Consider the following 22170-nt stretch of genomic DNA (forward strand, 5'->3'; position numbering starts at 1 on the left):
TTAACTAGCTAACATTAGCTGACTTATTGTTTATTATTAACTTGGTATGATTTATCTGACTTGGTATATAACAAATGTGTCCTTTTAACCAGTAGCTATTAGAAAATTATTGAACATATATAAACTATTAGATTTTGAACAGTGAAAATCAGATGAAAATATAATCACTTTATGATGATTAGCTCATCTGGCCATAAGGCCGATGAGCTGTTGCCATGGCGTGGCGTCTGTCATCCACAATTCAGGTAAATCGTATCTCCTCCGTCAATTCTCCACGGATTTCCGTTCTGATTGTTTTGCGAGAAAGAACTCATCACTCTGCACAAAACTTGGTTGTTGTTTTGTCAAATTTTTTGCTAACGAGTTACTAATTAGGCCAAATTAATGAATTCTCCAGGCATCTCACTAGACTTATATCTCCTCAATGATTTCTCATCCGATTTCAGTTCTGATCGATATTTTGGGTAGATCTTCCCTTGAGGAACAAAACTTGGTCGTTTCTTTGTTGATTTTCCTGTTGTAAACAATTTGTTTACAACTTTGTTTATGTTCAGTTAAATCAGATCTCCTCCCTCAGTTCTCAATGGATTTCAGTTGTGATTGTTTTATTTGAAAGAACTAGTCCTTTTGCACAATGCCTGGTCATTGGATTGTCAAATTTTTGCTAACAAACTGCTAATCAGGTCACCTTAACGAGTTTTGGGACTTTTCACTAGAATTTTATCTCCTGAGAAATCAGTTCTCGCCCGATTTCAGTTCTGATCGATGTTTTTGGTAGATCTTCCCTCACGGAACAAACCTTGGTCATTTATTTGTTGATTTCCTTCTTGTAAACAAGTTGTTTACAACTTTGTTTATTTTCAGTTAAATCGTGTCTCCTTCCTCAGTTCTCGATGGATTGCAGTTCTGATCGTTTTATTTGAAAGAACTAGACCTTCTGCACAAAACTTGGTCATTGTGTTGTCAATTTTTTGCTAACAAATTAGTAATTAGATCAACTTAACACATTTTCTTCTGACTAGAATTGGATCTCCTCTCTCATTTATCATGCGAGTTCAGTTCTGATCGATGTTTTGGGTAGATCTTCCGTTGGGGAATAAAATTTAGTCCTTTGTTGATTTTCCTGTTGTTAACAATTTGTCGCAGAGGTTGGTCCTCTCTCACATTGTCACATTTCAGTTCTGTTTGATGTTTTGGTAGTCATGGTTGTTTCGATGGCAGGCCAGATGTGCTACTACGCCCTTGAGGTTCTGGTTTTATGAACTAGACCCCGAAGCCGCCGCCAGGCGCCGCTAAAACCGCCATTTAGAATTTGAGCTGCCGCCAGCCAATAATTTTGTAAGCCAATTTGAGCCGCTATCTAATAAAATTTGGCTGAGCCACTAAGAATTGTGTACATCAAATAATGGGTTTATCCACATCATGAGCTACAAGAAAAGTGACACAAACATGATCAACTGTACACACTAGTAGTAACACAATAGAGACGTATAGGCATACACTGTAGAGATTTAGAACTGATATCACAGCACAGAGAGCCACCACAAGCTTGCCGTTGTGACTACCTGTCTGGCTTCCCGCCCCTCACACCGTTACCACGATACACTGGGGAACCCGGGAACCCACCCAGAGCATCAATCGACTCCGATATCGACGAGATGGCTGCATTCTTTGCCGCTGCTGAGGGAAAGTGTAAAGGTATTTTTTTTTTGTTTGTTTGTTTGTTTCACATACTTCGAGATTGATTAAAAAAAAAAGTACTCCACCACTCTACTTTCATCATAGTAAGATAGCTGCCAGTCCTTCACTGGTCATTGCTAGTGAGAGTAGATAGCTAGATGCCTTCCTCGAACAATCCAGATTAGCTTATTATTAGCATTGAACTACAATCTTGCTAGATTTATATTTACAATGAAGTAAGAGACCAGGGGACCTGTGGTAATTTGCTATTTATTCCCCCCATTTGTTTGATCCGTTCGCCCGGATATATGCCACACAGTGACGTCCAGTATCAGCCATTTGTAGCCATAAACATTTTGGTGGCTGCAGCAGCCATTAAGGTTTTGGCTGAGTCAGCTAGCCAGCCAATAATTTCATCAGCCAGCCATTATCCTGAAAACAAACGGCTTCGGGGTCTATTATGAACAGTACGGTATAATTAACAATGTAATTTGTTCCCATCTTTGCTGTTCTTTTGTCCCTGGCACATTTCCTTCCATGTTATGTTAATATGAAATATTTCGTGTTACCTGGAGTAAATTCACACACACAAATCTGTGGCTTCAGCTTTTTGTCTTGAACCTTTGCTAAACTAGCAAAACAGAGAAGTACAAAAAGTGTTTATAAGAGGTTTTAGTGAATAAATGATATGGTATCTGATGAATGCAGGAAGTCTTTAACTTCTGTCTGATTGAGAAGAAAATCTGGTGCCAAGCTTCTAGAAAACAGTATAGTCTGCACAGAAAATAAATTAGGCATGTGTGTGTGTGTGCGCGCGTGAAGGTGACCTGCTATCACCCAACGACAGCACAGCACAGGCGCAGATTGCTGTTTGTAGCTGTTCTGTGGAGTTTAAAGTGCCGTTATGTCTCGCAGGGTGGCTGTATTACTAAGCTGGAACAGTTCCTGGCTGACCACCTGCTCATCATCGGCGCTGTGGGGATCGGTGTGGCCTGTCTACAGGTAATGCCTTCTTTATTAGAGCGCTGTAACTTTCTGATTGTCCACAGATGTTAATTGTCACCTTTATTTAACCTATTACAACTCCGAGTCCAAAAAAGTTGGGACGCTGGGTAAACAAAAACAGAATGCAATGATTTGCAAATCCTTTTTGACTTATATTCAGTTGAATACAATACAAAGACACGATATTTAATGCTCTACGTTTTACATAGATAGCATCCCAACTTTTTTGGGATCAGAGTTGTCGCAGATGTTTCCTCATTTCCACATTTTGATGTCATATCACATGTGTTTATCTATACTAAATAAGTCATGTGACACATTGCTGTAGTGTAAGTGGAATAAAACACTCTTGGACACACTGTTGATTATTTTCCTATAATAGCATTCCCTGCGGTGTTTTACTCCTTGCTTAACTCATCCATCGGACTATGGGTAGTATCTCACTGGGCTGCGACAGCCTGCGACTAGTTGGAGACACAACAATTGCGATAAAATATGCGAATTAGCGACAATTTTCACTTGGAATCACACTGAATTGATATTTGCATATTTTATCGCTATTGTTGTGTCTCCAACTAGTCGGAGGCTGTCGCAGCCCAGTGAGATACACTCGCACTTCCTGTCTCACGGAAACTGACTTGAGAAGGGTTCGTGACGGCTTTGCGACACCAGCGACGCATTTGCGGCTATTTTGAGAGAAATTTTGTCGCACGAATTTTTTGAACATGCTCAAAATTTCAGCGACGAAGGAGCGACACTTTGCGACTCATGCGAGGAAGTTGAGAAGCCCCGCGAATGTTTCAAGACACTTTTGAAACTCTCTCGCGAATGATGTTCGCAATTTGTCGCAAGCTGTCGCAGCCCAGTGAGATACTGGCTTATTTATCAAAACTATAAAGGCCAATAGTAATAGTAACTATTAAAATAAAGACAGTGGCTTTCAATCCACCTTTTATATCTTTATTTTTAAAACTATGTAGTGATGCTATTCAAAACATGGAACCCTGAATCTTTCCTGTGGTGCCCCAAGTAATTCCATCCTTAAATGGGTTCATTTACACTTACCGGCCACTTTATTAGGAACCCCATCCACCTGCTGTTTGATGCAGTTCTCTAATCAGCCGATCCTTTGACAGCAGCACAGTGCCTCAAATCATGCAGATGCAAATCAAGAGCTTCAGTGAATGTTCACTTCTTCAAACATCAGAATGGGAAAAACTGTGATCTCAAAGTGTGACTTTCTTTCACTGTGGCATGGGTGTTGGTTTGAGCCGGATGGACTGGTTTCTTTGAGTATTTTAGGAACTGCTGATCTCCTGGGGTTTTCACACACAACAGTCTGTAGATATGTAGTGGAAGTTCATTATGTCTAACTATTAAAGCTATTTTAAGTTCGTTTCTTAAGACAAGGATTTTTTAAGATGTTACCTTGTTGACAGTTTCGGCGGGAATCTTCCGCCTTCTTCAAAACAGTCACCAGATGTCGAGTGGTGACGTGCCTTATCAGCTGATGTTACGCTACGGAGGCGTGAACGTCCCGCCCAATTTGACAGGTAGTTCACGCCTCCTGCTGTCAGGTCGCTCCCCCAGGACTGCGCTCCAGGTGTGTGACAGCGCACCTCAGCAGCAACGTCATCTATGAAATCCCTTGCCGTACATGTAATAAAGTCTATATTGGTGAAACGGGCAGATGCTTCCATACTCGTAGGAAAGAACACCAAATAGAATGTGAAAAAGAAACAACAAAAAGACTCACAAGATCCGAAAAAGAAAAAGCAAACCAAGAAAACTTAAAATCAGCCATTTCAGACCACTGCAAACGACATAATCATATAATGAATTGGGAAGAGGCCAGAGTCATTCGCGCTGAAGAAAATAGATACCAGCGTTGGATTTTAGACGCAGTGGAGATACGCAAGCGGGCGCAGAGGACGATGAACCGGGATGAGGGAGCGTATGCGCTGTCACACACCTGGAGCGCAGTCCTGGGGCAGCGACCTGACAGCAGGAGGTGTGAACTACCTGTCAAATTGGGCGGGACGTTCATGCCTCCATAGTGTAACATCAGCTGATAAGGCACGTCACCACTCGACATCTGGTGACTGTTTTGAAGAAGGTGGAAGATTCCCGCCAAAACTGTCAACAAGATAACATCTTAAAAAATCCTTGTCTTAAGAAACGAACTTAAAATAACAGTCTGTAGAGTTACACAGAATGGTGCGAAAAACAAAAAACATTGAGTGAGTGACAGTTCTGTGGGTGGAAACAAACGCCTTGCTGATAAGAGAGGTCAGAGGAAAATGGCCAGATAAAATGGTTTGAGCTGCCAAGAAGGATATAGCAAGTCATAGCAACTCTTTACAACCGTGATGAGCTGAAAAGCATCTCAGCATGCAACAGCAGAAGACCACATTGGGTTCCAGTCCTGCCACCAAGAACAGGAGTCTCAGAATCAAGAACAAGTTCCTGTTAAAGTGGCCAGTGGGTGTATTTACTAATATTATTATTTTATCGATATGATAATAAAGATCTGAAATGTAATAAGCATTTACCATGGGGAGATTTAATTCAGGAAGATTGAACATAGGAATATTATGTTCTTAGCTTTTGTTTAATCAGAATTAAAAACTAGCTGATCATATCAGGTCAGTGACGTCTCCTTGTCAACATCAGCAGTTCTTTTGAGATTACATTTTATATGAACTATAATAAGGTTGTGTGAGTTGAAAATTGCTGTATTTACGAAGTAACTGGTGGATTTTCACTACCAAACAAAGATTAACTTAACTTAATTCATCTCATCTCATTATCTCTAGCCGCTTTATCCTGTTCTACAGGGTCGCAGGCAAGCTGGAGTCTATCCCAGCTGACTACGGGCGAGAGGCGGGGTACACCCTGGACAAGTCGCCAGGTCATCACAGGGCTGACACATAGACACAGACAACCATTCACACTCTCATTCACACCTACGGTCAATTTAGAGTCACCAGTTAACCTAACCTGCATGTCTTTGGACTGTGGGGGAAACCGGAGCACCCGGAGGAAACCCACGCGGACACGGGGAGAACATGCAAACTCCACACAGAAAGGCCCTCGCCGGCCACGGGGCTCGAACCCGGACCTTCTTGCTGTGAGGCGACAGCGCTAACCACTACACCAGGTGAAGTGGCTTTTAGGTCCAGTATACTTGTAATAAGACTGAACACCTAAACCACAAACCTATACAGAGCCACTGATTCAATACAATCAGGAACTTAAACATTGATTTGATGTTTAAGTGCCGACTAGAATAGACTGTTCCCTAGATCTATAGGTCAGTGTGAAATGGAAGACTATTCTTGCCTCAGACCTCAAGTAGGCAGTATTGACAGATTCCTCTCTATTTCAAGAAGAGAGAGAGAGCGAGAAGAGAAAGCTCTCATGGCTAAATGCAGCCTTCCATGATTAAACTTATGCTCACTGTTGGAGTATTGGCTGCTATTGATCCATTTGCTGTGAATAAAGTCTTTAAATAGACTCAGGCACTTATCTCTATTTGAGTTGGATTGCATTATACGTCAAGATCTTTGAGTTGTGGAAAGTATGATAGGTTTATTCCCTTTAATTACTTAAAGGATTATACTGTTCAGTGCATCCAACATTGTTTCTCACCATCTTGTAAAGATATATCTTTCAAGATGTGTGTACATACATAAAAGGGGAACTGAAGGCAAATTTTTTATTATCAAAATTCCATTTATCTCATTTGATAAAATGTAGGAATGCATTTCTGACAGCTATTTTGTCACTGCTATAGCAAGTTATGAGTGTTTGAAATATGCTATGTAATATATCAGTCCATATGTCAACGCGACGACCGTAAACAAGATTCGCCGAGACCTGTGCGAGACATCGTAGGACGGAAATAAAACATACAGCGGAAATCAAAGTGACCAACATCTGCCAGCGTTATCAAAAGACGCGCGCGCCCTCCTTCAAATGCTGACGTAATCAAGCCGGAAGTTTCCCGTGTCCGAAATCGCTCCCTACTCACTATATAGGGCATGATATAGTGGGGACGCCATTTTGTAGTGCTGTCCGAAACCCTAGTGAGGATTATGTGGGAAATGCGCTCAGTATAATATGTATTTATCACAAAAACACATGCATGTATTTATTATTTTGAAAACCAACCAGCCGCCTGATCTGGCACATTTTAATTGTGCGACAGTAATGACGTAAATACCAGCGCGACGGACTAGTCCTTATCCTGTCGTCTTTCCAGCTCTTCTCTACTCCACGTTGGTTCGAAGTCGTATGGAATCATCTCCATGTCACGTACGCGAGGGAGGCGGATGTATGTGCAGAAGTATACAGTTTAATAAAGTGCAGAATATACAGTATATGCAGTGAGACAATATATACACAGGCAAACAATCCAAAATGGCAGGCTAGATCAAAAACGAGAATACAGGCAAAAGGGTCGGTCGAGGCACATCAAAGGTTCATCAAAGGCCAAGCGAGGATAAGAGCGAGAAATGGGCACAAGGATCGCGAAACAGGGAATCAAGACAATGGGTAGAAAGGCTCGGTAATGCGTACAAGCGTATCGTAATACTTCGTGATGCAAATGCATCAGCACAGTCCTTAAATAGACAAACACATAGTTCCTTAATTGAGCTGAGTCAGTTTTCAAAATGTCGGCGCTGACACTTCACGTTTGAAGTCTCACACAAGTCTCGTGAAGATCGCGCGGATAAGCAATGCCTGCTGTGGACCAAATGAACTACATTCAACATGGCTAAAAACCGAAAAGGCTGATAAGTGTAATATAATATGCCAATATGAGTCATGATATAAGGTTAATAAAACTGAAAACGTAATTGAATAACACGTTAATTAAGAAATAAAGCAAGTTTAAAAATGACTTCAGTCCCCCTTTAACATTGTTGACAGGTGACAGATTAAAGGGAAAAAGCAGTACTGTTCTAATGAGGGAACATTTTTATTTTGCAGGTCTGGATTAGCTGAATATTTTTTTAACTTAGAGGAATGTACTGTATCACTGCAAATAAATACAAAGTTCTTCTGACTAGTCACGTTTATTCTACAGTGTGTTTAAAAAAATTGATGATATTTGAGATGTACAGTGGTGCTTGAAAGTTTGTGAACCCTTTAGAATTTTCTATATTTCTGCATAAATATGACCTAAAACATCAGATTTTCACACAAGTCCCAAAACTAGATAAAGGGAACCCAGTTAAACAAATGAGGCAAAAATATTGTACTTGGTCATTTATTTATTGAGGAAAATGATCCAATATTACATATCTGTCAGTGGCAAAAGTATGTGAACCTTTGCTTTCAGTATCTGGTGTGACCCCCTTGTGCAGCAATAACTGCAACTAAACATTTGCGGTAACTGTTGATCAGTCCTGCACACCGGCTTGGAGGAATTTTAGCCCATTCCTCTGTACAGAACAGCTTCAACTCTGGGATGTTGGTGGGTTTCCTCACATGAACTGCTCACTTCAGGTCCTTCCACAACATTTCCATTGGATTAAGGTCAAGACTTTGACTTGGCCATTCCAAAACACGAACTTTATTCTTCTTTAATCATTCTTTGGTGGAACGACTTGTGTGCTTAGGGTCGTTGTCTTGCTGCATGACCCACCTTCTCTTGAGATTCAGTTCATGGACAGATGTCCTGACATTTTCCTTTAGAATTCACTGGTATAATTCAGAATTCAATGTTCCATCAATGATGGCAAGCCATCCTGGCCCAGATGCAGCAAAACAGGCCCAAACCATGATACTACCACCACCATGTTTCACAGATGGGATAAGGTGCTTATGCTGGAATGCCGTGTTTTCCTTTCTCCAAAAATAACGCTTCTCATTTAAACCAAAAAGTTCTATTTTGATCTCATCTGTCCACAAAACATTTTTCTAATAGCCTTCTGGCTTGTCCTTGTGATCTTTAGCAAACTGCAGACAAGCAGCAATGTTCTTTTTGGAGAGCAGTGGCTTTCTCCTTGCAACCCTGCCATGCACACCATTGTTGTTCAGTGTTCTCCTGATGGTGGACTCATGAACATTAACATTTGCCAATGTGAGAGAGGCCTTCAGTTGCTTAGAAGTTACCCTGGGGTCCTTTGTGACCTGGCTGACTATTACACGCTTTGCTCTTGGAGTGATTTTTGTTGGTCGACCACTTCTGGGGAGGGTAATAATGGTCTTGAATTTCCTCCATTTGTACACAATCTGTCTGACTGTGGATTGGTGGCGTCCAAACTCTTTAGAGATGGTTTTGTAACCTTTTCTAGCCTGATGAGCATCAAAAACGCTTTTTCTGAAGTCCTCAGAAGTCTCCTTTGTTTGTGCCATGATACACTTCCACAAACATGTGTTGTGCAGATCAGACTTTGATAGATCCCTGTTCTTTAAATAAAACAGGGTGCCCACTCACACCTGATTGTCATCCCATTGATTGAAAACACCTGACTCTAATTTCACCTTCAAATTAACTGCTAATCCTAGAGGTTCACATACTTTTGCCACTCACAGATGTGTAATATTGGATCATTTTCCTCAATAAATAAATGACCAAGTATAATATTTCTGTCTCATTTGTTTAACTGGGTTCTCTTTATCTACTTTTAGGATTTGTGTGAAAATCTGATGATGTTTTAGGTCATATTTATGTAGAAATATAGAAAATTCTAAAGGGTTCACAAACTTTCAAGCACCACTGTAAATATCCCAGAAAATACATAGTCTAGGCAAATGAAACTGAACAGGCTTAATGTTGAGCAATGTAAGATTTATTCCTCAAAATTTGAATGAGAAATTCAAAAATATGTGGATTCCATGAACAATTTCACAAATTTTCAATATTCGTGAACCTGCTTGCTCGACCGTCTTTTCCGATGCTGATGGTCATCCAGATCCTTTTGCCCTGCACAGACAGCCTTCCTCTTTGAACTTTTTGTGCCGTGTCCAAATCTGCATTGCAGTTGGTGGATTTTTAGAGAATTCTCTTATAAACGCACGCTGCTTTCTTCGATTGTGCGTACTCGAGCGTACTCTAACACACAAAACGCCTTTTCTTTTCCAGTGAATGGTACCTAAAAAGATAAAAACAAAAAACATTAAACATAAAATTTTGACCTGTTTCCACACATGCCGTTAAAATTTGAGGTCAGTTGTACGAGAATTGGCAAAATTATTAGATTGTGAAATGATATCAAATTTTTTGAAACACCCTGTATAATGAAACATTTCTATCTTGATGGGGGTGGTCTCTTCAAAGGTAACCCCACCCCCATCCACAGGGCATGATCTCATCTCATCTCATCTCATTATCTCTAGCCGCTTTATCCTGTTCTACAGGGTCGCAGGCAAGCTGGAGCCTATCCCAGCTGACTACGGGCGAAAGGCGGAGTACACCCTGGACAAGTCGCCAGGTCATCACAGGGCTGACACATAGACACAGACAACCATTCACACTCACATTCACACCTACGGTCAATTTAGAGTCACCAGTTAACCTAACCTGCATGTCTTTGGACTGTGGGGGAAACCGGAGCACCCGGAGGAAACCCACGCGAACAACATGCAAACCCCGCACAGAAAGGCCCTCGTCGGCCACGGGGCTCGAACCCGGCCCTTCTTGCTGTGAGGCGACAGTGCTAACCACTACACCACTGTGCCACCCACGTCCTGGACTATATTTAGTTATTTATTTTATTTAACCTTTATTTAACCAGGTAAAGCTTATTGAGATATAACATCTCTTTTTCAAAAGTGACATGGCCAAGAGGCAGCAGATTTTATAGTACAAACAATAATACAAATAACAATCATACAATAAATAAAAATATCAGAAATAGATTAACATCTGTCACACATTTTAACATCTGAATTAAAAACAGTGACGAAGCCCAATGCTTTTGAGTTCCTTAGTTTTAAGAATTCTAACAAAGCTATCAAGAGGAATCAAATCCAACAATTTTAATTCATCTTGCAGAAAGTTCCATGCAGAGGGAGCAGCAAAGCGAAATGCCTTTTTCCCCAGTTCTGTGAAGACACGAGGGACAGTCAGAATACAACCCCGATTCCAAAAAAGTTGGGACAAAGTACAAATTGTAAATAAAAACGGAATGCAATGATGTGGAAGTTTCAAAATTCCATATTTTATTCAGAATAGAACATAGATGACATATCAAATGTTTAAACTGAGAAAATGTATCATTTAAAGAGAAAAATTAGGTGATTTTAAATTTCATGACAACAACACATCTCAAAAAAGTTGGGACAAGGCCATGTTTACCACTGTGAGACATCCCCTTTTCTCTTTACAACAGTCTGTAAACGTCTGGGGACTGAGGAGACAAGTTGATCAAGTTTAGGGATAGGAATGTTAACCCATTCTTGTCTAATGCAGGATTCTAGTTGCTCAACTGTCTTAGGTCTTTTTTGTCGTATCTTCCGTTTTATGATGCGCCAAATGTTTTCTATGGGTGAAAGATCAGGACTGCAGGCTGGCCAGTTCAGTACCCGGACCCTTCTTCTACGCAGCCATGATGCTGTAATTGATGCAGTATGTGGGTTGGCATTGTCATGTTGGAAAATGCAAGGTCTTCCCTGAAAGAGATGTTGTCTGGATGGGAGCATATGTTGCTCTAGAACCTGGATATACCTTTCAGCATTGATGGTGTCTTTCCAGATGTGTAAGCTGCCCATGCCACACAAACTAATGCAACCCCATACCATCAGAGATGCAGACTTCTGAACTGAGCGCTGATAACAACTTGGGTCGTCCTTCTCCTCTTTAGTTCAAATGACACGGCGTCCCTGATTTCCATAAAGAACTTCAAATTTTGATTCGTCTGACCACAGAACAGTTTTCCACTTTGCCACAGTCCATTTTAAATGAGCCTTGGCCCAGAGAAGACGTCTGCGCTTCTGGATCACGTTTAGATACAGCTTCTTCTTTGAACTATAGAGTTTTAGCTGGCAACGGCGGATGGCACGGTGAATTGTGTTCACAGATAATGTTCTCTGGAAATATTCCTGAGCCCATTTTGTGATTTCCAATACAGAAGCATGCCTGTATGTGATGCAGTGCCGTCTAAGGGCCCAAAGATCATGGGTACCCAGTATGGTTTTCCGGCCTTGACCCTTATGCACAGAGATTCTTCCAGATTCTCTGAATCTTTTGATGATATTATGCACTGTAGATGATGATATGTTCAAACTCTTTGCAATTTTACACTGTCGAACTCCTTTCTGATATTGCTCCACTATTTGTCGGCGCAGAATTAGGGGGATTGGTGATCCTCTTCCCATCTTTACTTCTGAGAGCCGCTGCCACTCCAAGATGCTCTTTTTATACCCAGTCATGTTAATGACCTATTGCCAATTGACCTAATGAGTTGCAATTTGGTCCTCCAGCTGTTCCTTTTTTGTACCTTTAACTTTTCCAGCCTCTTATTGCCCCTGTCCCAACTTTTTTGAGATGTGTTGCTGTCATGAAATTTCAAATGAGCCAATATTTGGCATGAAATTTCAAAATGTCTCACTTTCGACATTTGATATGTTGTCTATGTTCTATTGTGAATACAATATCAGTTTTTGAGATTTGTAAATTATTGCATTCCGTTTTTATTTACAATTTGTACTTTGTCCCAACTTTTTTGGAATCGGGGTTGTAAAAAAGCCAGTGGATCGTAGGCTGTAATGTCCATGATTCCTAACAAGGTAATTTCCGAGATAGGATGGGACCATACCAAGTAGAGCCTTATAAATAAAAGTCAACCAATGAGTGAATCTTCTAACAGACAGGGATGACCATTCAGCTTTTTTGTACAAAGTGCAATGATGGGTCAGATTCTTGCATCCAGTGACAAACCTCAGAGCACAATGATGTACAGTATCCAGAGAACGTAAACATGTAACTGGTGCATGCATGTACAGTACATCACCATAATCAAGCAGTGGAAGAAAGGTTGCTGACACAAGGTGTTTCCTGGCTCCAAGAGAGAAGCAAGATCTATTCCTAAAGTAAAAGCCCAATTTTACCCTAAGTTTAGAAACTAAACTTGAAATATGGTACAGTACTTAAAAGTTAAACATTCCTCAACATGGAAACCCAGGTACTTATACTGTAGGACAGGGGTCTTCAATCCTATCCACAAAGGGCCAGTGTGGCTGCAGGCTTTCATTCCAACCAAGCAGGAGCTACACCTGATTTCACTTGTTTAATCATTTCATCCTCGTCTCCAATCAACAATCAAGTGAGCCTCCAATTTGGCTGTAATGAAAGCCTGCAGCTACACCGGCCCTTTGCGGATAGGATTGAAGACCCCTGCTGTAGGACGAGACCAGCTCAATGGCTGTACCCTGGCAAGTTAAAACGGGGAGATTTTTTGACAGCACAGTAGCCCTGGAAAACAGCATGACCTTCATCTTATCAGTGTTCAAAACCAGCTTCAGCCTTTGCAGACGGGCCTGAACAACGAAAGCTTGCACAACAGATGATGCAAAACAATAAATTATTGTGTCATCTGCATAAAAATGATACAAAGCATCTGACAAATCATTGCAAAGATCATTTATATAGATTGAAAACAAAATGGGCCCTAACACCGACCCTTGTGGTACCCCCTTTGAAACCGTCAAAAATGTTGATGAGGACCCTGCCATCTGGACACATTGTGATCTACCCGATAAGTAATTTCGGCTATAATTCACTCCACATTCTTTACTGTTCCTTGGTTTTACTGTAGTTAAATTACTGCTCAGTGGTGTGGAGAAATACGTATAAATGTTCACTTCATGTAATAACTATACTTCAAAAAAGAGCTATAAGAATAATTTGTAGTGCTGGTTACCGAGAGCATACTAATTCACTATTCTTAAATTCAAAATGTTTAAAATTCAGGGATATTATAGAATATAAAACTGCCTTAATAATGTACAAAGTAAGGAATTATAAAGTACCAAGGAATGTTCAAACAATGTTCTCGGATAGAGAGGGGGGCTATAATTTTAGGGGGAAATTGAAATTTAAAACTCGCAGTGCTAGGACAACATTAAAAATGTTCAGTATTTCTATTTGTGGAGTAAAGCTATAGAACAGTTTGAATGTAGAGCTCATGAAATGTAAAACTATAAACCAGTTCAAAAAAGGTATAAGGAACAGATCTTTATGAGGTATAGGGAGGAGGAATTACAATAACATTCTAATGATAATATAAGTGTATATATGTGTGTATGGGTATGTACGGATATATATTTATATCATCATGAGTATTGTGTGTGTGTGTATATATATGAGTGATTCCACGCTTATGGGTACTGAAATGGGGACATGAACTTATTTTTAAAAATTCACCTAAAACCATTTCTTTTTTTACCATCAGGTCGCAAAACATGTAATCTTTAATGAATGATATGTTAAAAGATAACTTTAATTTTCTGAGATGTAATAAAAACATATTTATATGCCAAAGTCAAGCCTATGAGTTCCAAAATGATGTCTGTTACATTACTTCTGTTACGATTGTCCATCTCGCGTCTGTTACAAATTAATTACAATCTAGCTCTATACCATGTTAATCTTATTGAAAGAATGTGTATGTTTATTCTACTACACATGTTTATTAATTATATTTGCTAAAACATCACCTTCCTATGTTTCAAAAAGTAATTCTACATTGTTAAAATTGAGAATATATATGTCCACAACACTTCTGTTACATTCTGACTTTGGCATATAAATATGTTTTTATTACATCTCAGAAAATTAAAGTTATCTTTTAACATATCATTCATTAAAGATTACATGTTTTGTGACCTGATGGTAAAAAAAGAAATGGTTTTAGGTGAATTTTTAAAAATAAGTTCATGTCCCCATTTCAGTACCCATAAGCGTGGAATCACTCATATATATATATATATATATATATATATATATATATATATATATATATATATATATAATATGCATAATGATATGTGAATGTGTATAGTTATATGTATGTGTACATGTATGTACTGTATATATGTATTGTATGTGTATATATGTATAACATAATAAGTATCTGTATATATGATTTGATTTGGTCTATATTATACCATGTTGGTATGTTTTCTTTTTTGTTTGTTGCTTTTGTTTTCTTTTATATATATTTTTATTATGGCAGAAAGTGACGTTTGATTAGCGGTGGTATAGAGGGTTAGGATTTGATAAGTTATTTACTTCTTCCTAATCCTTTCCGAACATTATTATGTTATTGCCTTGTGGCTATGCTATTCTGTTTGTTCATGACAATGTTTTGATTATTGCATATTTTTTATTATTATTATTATTTTTTCTTCTTTACTGTTCGGAATCAATCAATCAATCAATCAATCAATCAATCAATCAATCAATCAACATACACTATTTAACCATTTATGTTACTTGATAATGAGGAACTGTGAAACCTAAGATGCTAAGTGCCTTGTTGAATTTTTTTTATACCCTCCGCAAATAAAGTTTGGGGGGGGGGGGGATATATAGGAATCACCCTGTCCGTCCATCCGTCTGTCCATGTGTCTTGTAAGCACAGCTCCTCCTAAATTGTTTGGTGGATTTTGATGAAACTTTACACAGTTGCAGTATACCACCTGAAGATGTGCATGAAGGAAAATAATCCCGGTCCGATGTTTCAAAGGGGAGATAATTCAACTTGTTCCCTTCCATATGGCAATATATGATGACAGACTTGTGGGGGGGGGGGATTCTATCGTGAGTTTACTCGCAGTTCTAGTTTTAAATTGTTCTAAGGGTATACAAACTTTTGCTCTCATTGGTATATTAGATGTCTTTTGTTATCAGCATCTACATTACACTTAGCACAGCTGTCTAATAAAGTGAGATTGAATTTATGCATGGACTTGTCTTACCAAGCTCTTTTTTTTTTTTTTTTTTTTAGACGGCCTTTACAGCATTATTTTGTTTTTAGGTCACGATAAATAGAACTTTTTTACTGATAAGGTTACAATAATCAGTTCATAATAAATCAGGAATAAGAGTGATCATCTAACTGCAGTAGCGCTGCTCGCATTGTTGAGCCCCCCACTGCACCGGTGTGTCACATGAGTGTCAAGTCACCATGGAAACCATTGAATCGTTTGAGCAATCTACTATTGAAACTATTTTAAAGAATAAAAAATAGATAGATAGATAGATAGATAGATAGATAGATAGATAGATAGATAGATAGATAGATAGATAGATAGATAACCAGCCTCAAAGTGGGCAGAAGCACCTCTCAAGTGAGTGCAACAATTAAATTGATGCTCTTTAGCAAGCTGTCGTTATTATGCTAATAAAACACACAGTATTGCTCCATCGAGGTCGAGTGCGCTGTAGAAATAATTATGGAAAATCAGGCCAAGTAAGTGATCTTAATAATGTTTCGTTTCATTACATTACTAGCGTTTAGCAGATGCTCTTATCCAGAGCAATGTACAACATACCCAGAGCAGCTGGGGGTTAGGTGCCTTGCTCAAGAACACTTCAGCCATTCCTGCTGGTCCAGGGACTTGAACTAGTGACCTTTTGGTTCTAAAGCAGCTTCTGTAAACATTAGGCCATGACTTTCCCACAGACTTGTGACTGGAGTCCTTTTATAGATGTTAATCAATAAATAAATAGTTTTATTTTAGGCGGCATGGTGGTGTAGTGGTTAGCACTGTCGCCTCACAGCAAGAAGGTCCGGGTTCGAGCCCCGTGGCTGGCGAGGGCCTTTCTGTGTGGAGTTTGCATGTTCTCCCCGTGTCCGCGTGGGTTTCCTCCGGGTGCTCCGGTTTCCCCCACAGTCCAAAGACATGCAGGTTAGATTAACTGGTGACTCTAAATTGACCGTAGGTGTGAATGTGAGTGTGAATGGTTGTCTGTGTCTCTGTGTCAGCCCTGTGATGACCTGGCGACTTGTCCAGGGTGTACCCCGCCTTTCGCCCGTAGTCAGCTGGGATAGGCTCCAGCTTGCCTGCGACCCTGTAGAAGGATAAAGCGGCTACAGATAATGAGATGAGATGAGAATCTCATTATCTCTAGCCGCTTTATCCTGTTCTACAGGGTCGCAGGCAAGCTGGAGCCTATCCCAGCTGACTATGGGTGAGAGGCGGGGTACACCCTGGACAAGTCGCCAGGTCATCACAGGGCTGACACATAGACACAGACAACCATTCACACTCACATTCACACCTACGGTCAATTTAGAGTCACCAGTTAACCTAACCTGCATGTCTTTGGACTGTGGGGGAAACCGGAGCACCCGGAGGAAACCCACGCGGACACGGGGAGAACATGCAAACTCCACACAGAAAGGCCCTCGCCGGCCACGGGGCTCGAACCCGGACCTTCTTGCTGTGAGGCGACAGCACTAACCACTACACCACCGTGCCGCCCCTAATTAATTAATTAATTAATTAGTTAGTTAGTTAGTTTGTGTGCGTGTGTGTGTGAGAGAGAGAGAGATGTGATATGATATTTTCTATTCCCTCAGTAATTTCTCATAAATTGATGGCATACATTTGTGCATCAGTTAACATTTGTGTCTCAATTCCTTGTCATTTGTCTTAGATTGTTAGATTACTGTTCTGTCTTGTTCTCTCTCTCTCTTTCTCTCTCTCTCTGTATGTATGTGTGTGTAATGTGATGATTTCTCTTCCCTCAGGATTACTTCATAGACTGATGTGTGTGTATATACTGTAGTGCTTCAGTTAATATTTATGTATTGTAATGATTTGTCTTATGTCTTCTCATTCTCTCTGTATGTGTATATGCTCTCTCTCTGTGTGTGCGTGTGTGTGTTGGTTCTGTATCTGTAGTTAGCAGGAGCATTGTTGACTGCCTGCTTTATTTATCTGCTTTATAAAGAAGAGGAAGAAGACTTCTCTGATGTTTGAATGAACTGTCCTGCTATTTGGCTCCTCAACAGCCAAGCGGGCGGAAGGTCTGCCGTGTGTGTGTGTGTGTGCGCGCGCGCGCGTATGTGTGCGTATGTGTAAGTGCATCATGCGTGGTATTGCAGCATGTTGTTATGACCTCACCATGGCTGTGCTTTCAGAACATGAATACAGAAAATGCTTGTTCTGCTGCTTGCACATCACAAGGCTTCGTCATTATGCAGACCAGCTTGGCATGGCTTATCTTCCTTCTTCAGCGTATTCAACCCATAATCGTAGAGTATACAAATGTACGACTCTTTCTGTTTTTAAAAACATCAAATGGATAGTTTACATAAGTGTGTAAGCCATTGCATGGATTTTCCTTGGTTTAAAAAGTGCTACCTTTTGGTTTTGCACTGTTTTCAAGAAAATTCATCATTGCTTTTTTGAACACTTTATCGTCTGGCACAGATGTGATGTTTTACTGAGATCAGCAGTGGACTCGGTGCCAAAAAGGTCAACATGCAGGGTTATATAAAGTTTAAAGGTTTTCAGTATCTCATCTCATTATCTGTAGCCGCTTTATCCTGTTCTACAGGGTCGCAGGCAAGCTGGAGCCTATCCCAGCTGACTACGGGCGAAAGGCGGGGTACACCCTGGACAAGTCGCCAGGTCATCACAGGGCTGACACATAGACACAGACAACCATTCACACTCACATTCACACCTACGGTCAATTTAGAGTCACCAGTTAACCTAACCTGCATGTCTTTGGACTGTGGGGGAAACCGGAGCACCCGGAGGAAACCCACGCGGACACAGGGAGAACATGCAAACTCCGCACAGAAAGGCCCTCGCCGGCCATGGGGCTCAAACCCGGACCTTCTTGCTGTGAGGCGACGGCGCTAACCACTACACCTCTGTGCCGCCCGGTTTTCGATATTTGCTTGACAATCTGTACAGCCAGTAGGAGAGCAGGAGACGGGTGTGTGTTTGGTTCTTCGCCCTGAATAAGATGGAAGAACAATTGATTTTTGAAGTGTCTGAAAATGTGGATTATGAGGTACAGAAATAACATGATAGGGTTTTTTTTGTTCTTTTTTTTTTAATCTGAATATTTAATATTTTTAAATAACTGTGACCATAAATTAAAGTATTAAGGTGACAAGATAATACACTATATGGCTAAATGTACAGTACTAGTCAAAAGTTTGTACACCCCTACTCATTAATCGATTTTTCTATATTTTGACTATTTTCTATATTGTAGAACAATACTGAAGACATCAAAACTATGAAATAACATATGGAATTATGTTGTAAATAAAATAAGTGTTAAAAACAATATGTTTCATATTTTAGATTCTTCAAAGTAGCCAGCGTTTACCTTGAAGTCGCTTTACATACTATTGGCATTATCTTAACCAGCTTCATGAGGTAGCCACCTGAAATGCTTTTCCATTAACAGGTCTGCCTCATCAAAAGTTAATTAGTGCATTGATTTCTTGCCTTATTAATGCATTTGAGATCAAATAGTAAATAATACAACTGCAGTAAATGGCTGTATTCCACAACTGTACTAATCTATATTACGTCAAGAAACTGCTCAGTTAAGTAAAGAGAAACGACATCATTACTTTAAGACTTGAAATGTCTATTAATTAATACAAATCTTTCATTTTCTTGAATTACAAAGAAAGAAAAAACATTGGATTAGGAGGTGTGTCCAAAATTTTTCGACTGCTACTGTATATTGCAATAAAAGATTCCTTCTTGTCTTTGAGTTGATTTAGCATGCTGAAGATCCTCCTCCACTCTTCTGAGAAACATGTGCCAAACCTGGTCGTTTTTTTTTTTTTTAATTCCTCATTCATTTTTTTCTGAACAGTTTCCACCTAATGCTTGGTTCACACATTGGCGTTTCAGCCTTGCGTATGTACGGATACGTGGCAGTAAGAAAGGAACGTCACAGCATTGCCAGCTTACATACCTAATACTCTAGGATGCGTAACATGATCTCCTTGTACGCCAGGGTGCGGCGTGTTTTTAAGTCCGCACTTAAAAATCCGTAGCACATACAGTACAGTGCAGCTTTCATACGGCACACATACGTCACGTGTATGCTGTAAAAATGAAAGCTACATAGCAGTGACGCAGCGAGAATGTTGCTCGAACACCTATTACGCCGTGCGAATGCTTTAGTTGACATGCGACGTAACTGTGGCGTACAAAGCATTGCCACTGCATACCCATGGCGTTCTTTTCTTATCCACTGTGTATCAGCTGTGTATGAATGCCATATTTTTTGTTTCTTTGGTGTATCCCGGCATATCTACAGCGTACATACTACGTACCTTTCACTGCTGTGTCTGTGCCGCTGCGTAGATGTTGCGTTGTCGAAGTATTTGTGGCATTGCAAGAGTGTCTGATGAAGGTGGCTCCGGGGCTGGGTGGGCGGATGGATGCTGCTGATGTCTGCCCTCTTCCCTTGCCCTTCTTGAGTCCTGACTTCTTCGCTGGCATGATGGTTTCTTGACTGTGACAAATGACAACGAATGCAGTGTGGGGCCCCCTTTTATACCCACCTGTGAACGCTGCAGGTACGCAGCAGCAACGTCACATGTGAGAACGAAACGCCACACCAACGAAAGCAATGAAACGGTTATGCCACGGCAACACATCATACGCCAATGCATATGTCTCAGTACGCCATAACTTTGTCCCTTGAACCCCATACAAACCCCAGATACGCCACAGGAATGCCACACCTACGCCGTGTACGTCACAGGACTTTAATTTTGGACAAAATACGCCTCATTTCTTGCTGTTTGACCCACACGCCGCTTACGTGGTAAGATATGAGAGAGTGTGATAGTAGCCTAAACAGCAAATGCAGAGTATAACCCAGAACCAGTGTGAACTCAGTTTCAGCCAACTTTTCTTGTTGAAATTGATGCTGAAGAGGAATATGCTGATTGTCTGAAATAGGATATACTGTACTGTACATTGTCCATTTAGAGCGTCTTTCTTCTCCTAACCTTTTTTCCTGTTGATGCTTTTAAGAGATTGTCTTACAGCAAAATACTCAGCCACTTCTACCTTTCATGAATTATTTGTGACTTCCCATTTATGGGTGAAATAAAGCCAGTGATGTTCCCTCATCACTCTCTCTCAAATGGATAAGTGAAAGAATGAAATGGCTGAGCCTCACATGCAGAGAAGGAATCACTTTTTTTTAGCACTGAAGGAAGTATCTTTCACTTATGTTGCACTGACGTGCGATTGGGTGCATATCACTGAGTGCTTCTTCGTATCAAATTATACATAACCTCAAATAACACTTGCAGACCAAGTGGAACATCATATGTGCACAGTCTTCCTCTGAGATTTGTTTATAACACTGGTATATGTAGCAAACAAATCTTAGCTGTCTGTCACCCAGTTCTTCTCGACAAATCAAAAGTCAAAGTCCCTCCCATGTCAGGATCTGGTCTTCCCAGGCAATGTCCTGTCCCAGTACTAACCAGGCTCTTGAGGCACATGGGTGTGGCGCCAATCTCCATTTCCATAGCCCTCGGCCTCTCGGCTATTATATAGCTAGGGTTACAGTGGGGGGCTGATCCTCTGGTAACCACAAGAGTTTGACTTCCCAGTCACATCTGTATTGCAGCGTACCTTCCCAGATAGCAGTAGATACCATTTTTATGATTGTCTTTGATATGACCCAACTGCAAGTACTTGTAGAACTCGTGATCTCCCGGTCAAGAAGCAGACACGCTAACCACTCGGCCAACTCGTGGTCTCTTCTTGACAAATACATGCTCAAAGCTTCATATACATACTTTAGAAAGCAACCTGAAGTCCAAATTTATTCTTTTTTTTTTTTAACCAGGGCTTTGTGATGGCCACTCTAATACTTTCACTTTGTTGTCTTTAACAACAGTCACCTTTGGTGGTATGCTTGGAATCATTACCTTGTTAGACGTTGCTGCAATTGCAACCAAGTTTTAACTTTCTAGTTGATGCCTTGAGTTTCTGCATCAGTATTTCTAGAACATCCTCCTTCCACATGATGCTATCTATTTTCTGATGTGCACCAGTCCCTTTTCCAGCAAAAAAAAAAAATCCATAATATGATGCTGCCATCCCCATGCTTTACAGTTGGGATGGTGTTGTTCGGATTCAAAGCCACACCTTGTTTTCATGATTCGTAGCTATAGCCAAATGGTTCAATTTTTCTTTCATCTGGCCAGAGAACATGCCTCCAAAAGGCCAATGATCACCTGCAGACTTCAGTCTGGCTTTTTTATGCCAGTCTTCTTCCTTAGACAATAGCCTTTCAGGCCATGGTGATGTAGGAATCTCTTAATGGTGGATGTATATACTTGGTACCTGGTACCTCCAACATCCTTACCAGTACCATTTGTTGTTGTCTTGAGGTTCAGCTGAACCTTTTGGACTAAAGTTTGTTCATCTCTGGGAGTTGATTTGTGCCCTTTCATGAATGATGCAGTGTCCATATGACACCAAGGTTTTATATTTGCATACAGTTGTTTGTAC

The 22170-nt window shown here is 40.4% G+C and overlaps 1 protein-coding gene across 4 annotated transcripts in view; it reads left to right on the forward strand.

The window, feature by feature from the left end:
- Positions 1 to 22170, forward strand: part of tspan11 (tetraspanin 11) — a 91878-nt gene that overhangs the window by 64700 nt on the left and 5008 nt on the right. For 2 of the 4 annotated variants that reach the window (XM_060903680.1, XM_060903679.1), the window contains exons 7-8: positions 2596 to 2682; positions 17551 to 17675. In XM_060903680.1, the coding sequence (XP_060759663.1) occupies positions 2596 to 2682; positions 17551 to 17628 (165 nt within the window). In that variant the 3' untranslated portion in view covers positions 17629 to 17675. The remainder of the gene's footprint in view (positions 1 to 2595; positions 2683 to 17550; positions 17676 to 22170) is intronic. The other 2 variants (XM_060903683.1, XM_060903681.1) reach the window with 2 other exon arrangements.

The sequence above is a fragment of the Neoarius graeffei genome, chromosome 21, assembly GCF_027579695.1.
Source record: "Neoarius graeffei isolate fNeoGra1 chromosome 21, fNeoGra1.pri, whole genome shotgun sequence".
In the NCBI taxonomy this organism is placed as follows: domain Eukaryota; kingdom Metazoa; phylum Chordata; class Actinopteri; order Siluriformes; family Ariidae; genus Neoarius; species Neoarius graeffei.